General features: G+C 43.9%; 1 protein-coding gene across 1 annotated transcript in view; it reads right to left on the reverse strand.

Annotated features, from left to right (window-relative positions):
- Positions 1-9,328, reverse strand: part of LOC107299354 (protocadherin Fat 4) — a 57,892-nt gene that overhangs the window by 33,743 nt on the left and 14,821 nt on the right. The window contains 1 exon segment of the mRNA XM_029286767.1: positions 638-3,106. Within this exon segment, the coding sequence (XP_029142600.1) occupies positions 638-3,106 (2,469 nt within the window).

Raw genomic sequence — 9,328 nt, forward strand, 5'->3', positions numbered from 1 at the left:
GAATAAAGCAATTATCTCTGTTTGTTCTTCTGAGTTATCTATCTGTTAAAGACTGGAATAGAAGCAAGTTAATGACATGATAGCAGCGTTCCAATATTTGAGGGGCTCCTACAAAGATAACAGGGTCAAACTATTTTACAAAACACCAAAAGGCAAGAAACAAAACAATGGATGGACATTAACCAAGGAGAGAAGCACCCTAGAACTAAGGAAAAATTTCCTAACGGTGAGAGCAATCGACCAATGGAATATTTGTCTTCAGAAGTTGTGGGTTTTCTATCACTAGAGGCTTTCAAAAAGAGACAGGATAACCATTTGTCTGAAATGATATAGGGTCTCCTGCTCAAACAGGGGGTTGGACTAGAACAGGGGTCCCCAAAGCCCAGTCCATGGACTGGCATCGGGCCGCAGCATGCCAGCAACCGGTCCACACAAATAAGCAAAGCGCCATCCATGGGAGACAGGCAGCACACAAAACCACACATTCTCTGGTTGGTGGAAAAACCTTTCTGCACGGAACCGGTCCCTGGTGCCCAAAAAGTTGGGGACCTCTGGACTAGAAGACCTCCGAGGTCCCTTTCAACTCTATTAGTCAATGTTCTAAACATACACTTCTTCATTAACAGATTATACTCACCTGGGATATATCCTCTCGTTCCTCCAATTGGTTAGGAAGATCACGGCAATCATTTCTAATCTGTGGATTCAGCAGAGTTTTTCGATGCTCCATAGTAAAAACAGGAAAGAAAGGCCTAAGGAACTTGAACTCACTGCTCAGAGATCCATCAGCTAAGCATACCTCATAGCTGAAGGCCTGGGAAGGTGTTCCAGTATTAGGATCCACACACTTGTCTTGTGAACTTGGTCCCACGGGGAAATTAGATGCAGAATGAGAACTTCCTGTGAACTTCCTTCGCTTCTGAAACTTGGTGGCAATAAACACCATGACAGAAAGCAGAAAAATGGATGAGATGGCAACCAAGCAAATAATCAAATACATGGTTAGAGTATGATCTTCCTCCTGCGGGACTTCACCCTTAGGATTATCCATAATTTTCATGTACGGATCAGAAAAGCCGTCCACTAGAAGAATTCTTAGGGTCGCAGAGACAGACTGAGGTGGATGCCCATTATCCCTAACTGCCACAATAAGAGTGTGTTTGAAACTGTCTCGGTTGTTCACCGGCCTCATGGTTTTCACTTCCCCATTCTGAGTCCCAACAGCGAAGAGACTCGGATCTGTGGCCTTCAGCAATTGATAGGAAAGCCAAGAATTCTGCCCTGAATCCCTGTCCGTTGCCACCACTTTGGTGACCAGGTAGCCTGTCTCTGCTCCCCTGGGAACCAGCTCCTTTGATGGAGAGGTGCTGTTCTGAAGGGGGCAGAGGACGAAGGGGGCGTTGTCATTCTCATCTCTGATGAGAACTCGGACCATGGTTTCTGAGCTCAGTGGAGGCGAGCCCTTGTCTACAGCCCTCACCATCACCTGGAAATCTTGTATATCCTCATAATCCACAGATCGGATGGCATACAGGTTCCCGGTTTCGGAGTTGATGGAGATGTAAGATGATGCGGGGATATCCCTGATTTTCCCAGGCAAAAGCCAATAGGTCAGTTTGGCATTTTGTTCTATGTCCACATCCACAGCATGGACTGATCCAATGAGCAGTCCTGGAATGTTGTTTTCTCTCAAGTGCAAATCGTAGAAAGATCTTTCAAACATTGGAGGGTTATCATTGACGTCTGAAAGTTGAATGCTAATAACTGTCATTGAAGTGAGTCTGGGAGAACCTTGGTCAGTGGCTGTGATGGTGATGTTATATTGTGACATTTGTTCTCTGTCCAGTGGCTGTTGAGTCACAAGCTGGTAATAATTGTTCTCAGTCAGTTTTAATATAAAAGGCAGGTTTTTATCAGTGTTGCAGGTAGTTCTGCCATTGTCTCCAGAGTCTTGATCTCTGATGCCAAAAAGTACCACCAGCGTTTCCGGGGAAGAATTCTCTGGTAAAGGATTAGTGATGGATGATACAACTATTTCTGGGGCATTGTCATTCTCATCTTCAATGTCAACAAGAACTTTACAGTAAGTGGAGAGTCCTCCTCCATCTGTGGCTTTGATACTGAGTTGATATTTACTGTTTATTTCATAATCAATTTTCCGTACAAGCGTAATTTCCCCAGTATGGTTGTTTAAGCTGAATGATCGAAGCACATCTGCTGGTGCTTGGCTAAAAGTGTAAATGATGCGAGCATTGGATCCAATATCTTTGTCGGTGGCTTCAACTTTAGCAACCAATGAGCCTGGATGACTACTTTCCATCAACTGCACTTTATAGACTGCTTGTTCAAATTGGGGCACATTATCATTTGTATCCAGAATATCAATAATTATCTGTGCTGTGCCAGTCCTCCTTGGGATCCCTCCATCCACAGCTTCCAGAGTGAAGATAAACTGAGGGATCACCTCGCGGTCTAATGGTTTTGCCAAAAGCAGTTCTGCATATTTGCTGCCATCGTTTTGACTTTGCACATCCAGCTTAAAATATTCACTTGTGTTTATTATGTAGTTCTGGATAGCATTTTCCCCTTTGTCTAAATCATGGGCTGTCTCCAAAGGGAAATGCACATTTATGGGGGTCTGTTCAGGTATTTCAAAAAGGAATTGATTCTGAGAGAATGTAGGGGAATTATCATTGACATCTTCTACTTGAACTTCAATTGTGAACACTTGCAAAGGATTTTCCAGCAAAATTTCAGAGAATAGAGTGCAAAGATCAGTCAGACCACACAAAGCTTCTCGGTCAATTTTATCCCTTAATATTATATTCCCAGAGTGAGGATCCAGCTGGAAATCCTGCCTGGAACTCTTAGAAATCAACTGTGCTCTGCGAGCAGAGAGCTCCTTCACATCTACCTTCAAATCTTTTAGCACATTTGCTACTATTGATCCAGCTTTCTTCTCCTCAGGCACTGAATAGCGGAACGGTTCACACAACATACCAGAGCTACATAGAGAAATAAAAAACAAGACCACTTGCCTGCTAGGAGGAGATACTTCCATTTTCTCAGCCTTTCTCTGGGAATATGACTCTTCGTAAAGCAGCTCCTACAATTTCTTTTATAGTTGTTATCAGAATCCAGCAGGAGTTATTTTTTGGTATTCATGCTGGAATATTTTCTTCGGAAATTTCTCAAGATTTAAGTTGAGAGCTGTTGCCTTTTGTTCTGAGATTCCTTTGTCTAATGACTAGATCATCCTGAAATAAATGAATCTCTCTTTTTACTGTTTGGTGCAATAGCACCACCTTGTGTGTAAAGTAAAATGGAGCACTGAGTTTATGAAACTCCTTTGAATAGGGCATTTATTCTACAGTATAAAATAGTGCGTGCTTCTTTTCAAAAGAACAAAATGTTCCTCCTGTATATGTTCTTGGTGTCATCTGTCATAGCAAGACAATATATTAACAGCTTTCAGTCCAAAGAAAAAGGATTCCTCCCGAAATGTAAGAGCTATAACTTTTGGCATGATTGTGATGTGAATGTATGTATAAGAATGTGTATACAATTAGGTATCCAGAGGAATTTCATTTGTGTGTTATATTTTTACTAGTACCTTTTCATGTCCTGAGTTTATAATGACCACATAGGTCATACTTTGAAACAATCATGATTTTGACTTCCACTCATATCTATACATTTCATAATTCCTTTCAGAAGAAAATTAAGCAGCCAGGAATCTAAATTAAAAAGTCTCCATTTGCATAAGCTGCCACTGCATTTGGTTGTTTCTTTTTTCGTATTACTTTGTAGAGGTTTTTACCTCTCTTGTTTGTCTAATGTTTTGTTTTGGATCTTTTTTAAAAATATTTTTGTGTCAAGTATCACATAAACAGAAGAGAAAAACAGGAATGAACAATTAACTATCATATTAGACCAACTTGGAAAAGGGATGGAGACTGTATTCTTATATTTCATATCTAAAAATTCAAAAATTTTCAATGTATCTTTGAAGCTGAGGTGTAGACACACAACAACCTGTGTCACATTCAAATTTCCAGAGGTGTAGCTTTAATAATCTATCTTGCAAAGATTTTAGGGCTACTACCTTAAGGATGAACAGATGTAATGTTGTATACCCTTTCATGACTTTGAGCTGACTTAATCAGATGCATGGAGTGTAGGTTTTTTTTTATAACAATAAGTTGACTGTGTGGCAAACCAAAATAATAACAATTGCAAAGGGCAATTTTCCTTGGAACAGCTTACATTGTGCAATGAAATCCTTAACACCATCAAACAACTTCTACTTATCCCAGCTCCTTGGGAGGGACACAACAGTAAATAAAACTGCCAAATCCAGTCTAATTGTCTAGCTCAGACATGTCAAACACAAGGCCCGGGGACCGGATGCGGCCCGCGTAGTGGTTTCATGTGGCCCGCGAAGCCATCCTGGAAACAGTGAGGGAATGGCCACCACTGCCTTGGCTCTGGCCCAGGCCAGCCAGGAGCAAATGTATAATTTTGTGGTGGCCATCTATGCTGAAACGCATTCAATCTTAGCTCCACAAGGCCGTCTGGAAACAGCAAGGGATCGGCCCCTGCTGCATTGGCCCCGCCCCCTGGGTGCATGCGGGGGAGGTGTCACCCTTTGTGAGGAATGAAGACATGCACCATTGCCTGGAACTGGCCAGCAAATGGCCCTCGCCTACTTCACATATCGGGCTTGATGGGCTCCGGGGGAGGGGTTTCGGCAGGCAGTGAGACTCCTCCAGTGGACCATGCACTTGCCCTGGTCCCACCCCCTTCTCCCAGAGACCCTCAGATCTGTCCCACTCCTGCCCAGGCCCCCACAGGCACCCTTGATGCGAACGATGTAGAGCTGGCCATGCCAACCCAGTAGGCCACACCCACTCGGCCCCCCGAGGGCAACCACAATGCTGATGCAGCCCTCAATGAAATTGAGTTTGACACCCCTGGTCTAGCTGATTGTGCAACCAACTGTGATAATAATATCAAGAAAGGAATCTTTCAAGTTTGTTATTGCACTGATTCTCCTGTCAACTATACTGAAAAATTTAGGGCATAGTTATCAAACATCCAAAATATTTGCCAGACTATCCCATCTCCTTTACATGGATGATATGAAGCTGAATGGAAAAGCACTATCTGAAATAGAATCATTATTCAATTCTGTCCATTTGTAAGATCAAGACATTGGAATGGAATTTGGGCTCAACTAATGTTTCACTCTCACCACCAACAGGGGGAAAATGGTGAAAACTGAGGGAATCAAGATGCCCTATAGAAACAACATCAAGAGTCTGGCAGACGATGATCACTACAAATACCTGGGCATCTTTCAAGCTGAGCATCTTTCAAGCACACTGAAATTAAGAAAAATATCAGAAGAGAATACATCAAGAGAGTGAAGATTTTAAAGCCTAAATTCAGTGGAGGAAATACCTTCAAGGCAATCAACACCTGGGCAATGCCAATCATTTAATACACACGCTTGGAACAGTGGATTGGATTCAAGCAGAACTAAAAGCCATGGCTAGGAAGACCAGAAAAATAATGACAATGAATTATGCCCTGCATTCTCACAGTGACATTGACAGACTCTGCAGTATCAAGAAAATAGGTGAGTGTAGAATGCTGCAAGTATACTAGATGGCTGAAGAAGGAAAAGGGGCATTGGAAGAATATCTGAATAAAATGAAAAAGATGCACTGAGTTGTAGAGAAAACAAACTGGCTACAAAAAAGACCAAATGAAGACTAGGAAAGAGACATGGCAAGGCAAAGAGTTACCTGTCCAGTACATTAAAAAGAAGCAGACAAAGTATATAAGAACAAGACCTGGCAATGGCTATGAACAGGGAAACCAAAGAAAGAAATGGGGGCCTAATTTTGGCTGCACAAAATCAACCTTAAGAACCTATAAAGCAAGAATTAAGAAGACAGCAACAGACAGCAAATGCTATCTCTGAAAAGAAGCTGAAGAAACAGTGGACCACCTCGTTAGCTGCTGCAAGAATTTCACATAGATTAACTACAAATAACAGCATGACAAAGTAGCAACAACAGTGCATTGGAAGATCTGTAAGAATACCATTGGCCTGCAAGCAAGAACTGGTGGTATCATAAAATGGAGAAAGTAACAGAAAATGAAGAAGCTAAAGTGCTCTTAGACTTTAGAATTCAAACAGGCAAGTACCTGCCACATAACATCTAAGACTTAATAATTGTTAAGAAAGACAAAAAATGTAACAAAACTGGATAGTGGATGTGGCAGTACCTGAAGATAGCAGAATAGAAGAACTGGAGAAGATAACAAAATACAAAGACCTGCAAATAGAAATAGTGTCAACTCTACAACGAACCTGGCTGAAGCCATCTTGCTCATTCTAGGTTGCCATAAGCATGGAAGGAGGGAAGTGGTGGTTTTTTTGATAGTCTAAACAATTCTCTGTCCTGTGGGAACCAAGGTCATTTCAAACGGTCGGATTGGGGGTTTGGGTTTTCTGTTAGAAAGTCCGCCAAACTATTCTATTGGGAAATGTAGTTGATTTCCTAGTATTGGGATGGGAAGTTTAACTTTGTAATAGTCTAACTCTTTGGAGAAAATTTCAGACTTGGTTTCACTTTTGATTGTGCTGATATTTTTAACCAATAAACATGTTCTTTGTGGAAGCCTCATGATATTAAACCAATTCTCCTAAAATGTTTTGCCTTGGTGTCCTGAGCCCCAGTCACCTACGCACTACTTTTGGGAGGACGGCAAACACTCAGGGGAGAAGCGGTGATGGAGAAGAAGGGAGAATTGGCCGCTGGCCTCAGCGTGGCTCCGGCTGCCGGAGCACAGGCTACTGCTCAAGTGGAGAGCGGAGAGCAAGGCTTCTATGGCGGGAGCTAGACCAAAAACCCACATGATTCCACCTGATAAATTGGGACAGCAAGAAGGGATCCTGACCCTCGAGGAGCTGGCCACTATGAGGCAGCTCCCCAGCGACAAAGCACCCCCAAGGCTGCCAAGGCAGAATTCCCTCTGATTTCATCCTACACCCTTCGATCACCTGCACTGAGGAAGGTGAAAAGGCCAGCTGGATGGGATGATTCCGGAGAGTGGAGATACCTGCAGCCATCCACAGCCACTCAGTCAAGAGATTGAGAGAGAACTTTGACCAGCTCAAGGTTGGGGAGATGGAGCCAATTGCTCACTCTGTGATCTCCACTAAACACTCACCGACACTCCTGCCTCCTTATCAGAGCCCAAGCCCAGTCGCGATGGCCAGGGCAGCTTCCTTTTGACCTTGGCCAGCTTCAGCATCAAGCCTGGCACCCAGGCGAAGTCCCAAGTGAGGCTGGCACCCCGCAAGCCCAGGAGCCCAGCCAGGGTATCACCTCTATGACCCCAGTATCATTGGCTAGCTTACTGCCCAGAATACTGGGGCAACAGACGGTAGACCTGCCTCCTATCGAACCCACATTTGATGGAGATCCTGAGAGGTTGTCCTTCTTCTTGAACCAGGTATGGACTCACCTAAATTGCTATGCCCCTGTTAACCTGGATGATGCCGGGATAGTAGATAGCCATCCACAGCCACTCAGTTGAGAGACTGAGAGAGAGGTTTGACTGGCTCGAGGTTGGGGAGATGGAGCTGATTGCTCACTCTGTGATCTCTGCCGGACGGGACACTAGACACTCACCAACACTCCTGCCACCTCGTCGGAGCCCAATCCCAGTCGCAATGGCCAGGGCAGCTTCCCTACAACCTCGGCCAGCTTCAGCATCAAGCCCGGCACCTAGGTGAAGTCCCAAGCGAGACCGGTGCCTGCAAGCCCAGGAGCCCAGCTGAGGTGGTTCCAGCTCCTTATAACAGCAATGAGGAGGGAGAAGATGACCCAATAGTAAGTCAACCCATCCCACCTTTCGCGATCTCCGCCAAAATCATAGTACTCAAGATGGGTGTCCAAGCAGATTTAAATGTCCTAATTGACTCAGGTTGCACCAGATGCTTAATCAATCTCCATACAGTACTAAAGTTAGGGATCCATGCCAAGTTAATGCCCCTGGCCATGAAATTTGAACAGGCACATGGGTCTCTTATTGGAGGAGCCCCTGCCACACACCTGACTGTAGGCAGACACTGGGAAATTATCCATTTTGTGGTGGTTCCTAAGATGACTGAGACTGTAATCCTAGGGTTGGCCTGGCTCGATAAGTGGCGTCCCATGATTTGGTGGGAGGATGGAGTCAGGACTCTAAGGTTAGCAATGGGACCCCTTCCACCCACATCGATCAGCGAAGTACAGGGGCCTGCCACAACCGAGACCCAAGAAATTCTTGAGACTCTAAAAGCCATCATAGAGCATGTACCAGGAATTCAATTGATACCAAGTGAATATGAAGACTTGGTGGAGGAGGACTTCTGGTGGCTGCCGGCGGCCGATGGAGGCAATCTGACAGCCTCCCGTCAGCGTTCTATGTAAAAGCCGGCAAAACAGCGCGTATCAGCTGTTTGCCGGCTTCAGCCTTCTTCTCGGGCGAAGGGAAGAAGGTGAGCTGCTGGTGAGTAGGCGTAGAGTTCCCTAGTCTCCCTGAGGGCTTTCGGGGAGATGTAGGTGTGAACTCTGCCGGAGCTCACAGCCATCTCCATAGATCGGGACGTCTTCGTTCCAGTAACGAAGCAAAACGCCGTTTCCACCTCTAAGGATAAAGATTTGAATTGTGAGTAAAGCTCCAATAGACAGAGCTTACCAGGAACGCCGGATTTTTTGGATAAAATTTCAACTCTAACTCGATTGTTTTAAAGACATCTTCTCTAATGGTTAAGTTGAAAGTGAAACTTAAAGAAAAAAATGGCTGCGGTCAAACCGCTTCTTTGTTCTAAAGGAAAACTTTTACTTCTCTTCCGGTTGAGGATTGCTACATTGTAACAGACTGTAAAAAATACAGAAAAATTGAAGGAAAAATCTAGGAAAATACTAATTAAAAGACTGCTGTTCTGCATTGACTTTTGATACTTTTTAAGACAATTTTACAATTATTCTTAAGTTATAATGGCTTCTAAACGTGGAACCTCTGCAGTACCTAAAGCTCTTGCTTCATCTCCAGCTGTACAAATACCACAGCAGAAAGCTAAACCCCCCCCCACCCTCTCCTCCTCCTTATATTACTCTTAAGGACTTACAAGATTCTTTGGCACAGCTCTCAAAACAAATGACACAACAAACACAGCAAATTATACAGCAAATGAGAGTGGAAACTGAGGAACTTCTTGTAAAGAAAAATGATGAATTGTGTGAGAATTTATCTCAAATCTTTC

The sequence above is a fragment of the Protobothrops mucrosquamatus genome, unplaced genomic scaffold, assembly GCF_001527695.2.
Source record: "Protobothrops mucrosquamatus isolate PMUCROS unplaced genomic scaffold, P.Mucros_1.0 scaffold_226, whole genome shotgun sequence".
Classification (NCBI taxonomy): domain Eukaryota; kingdom Metazoa; phylum Chordata; class Lepidosauria; order Squamata; family Viperidae; genus Protobothrops; species Protobothrops mucrosquamatus.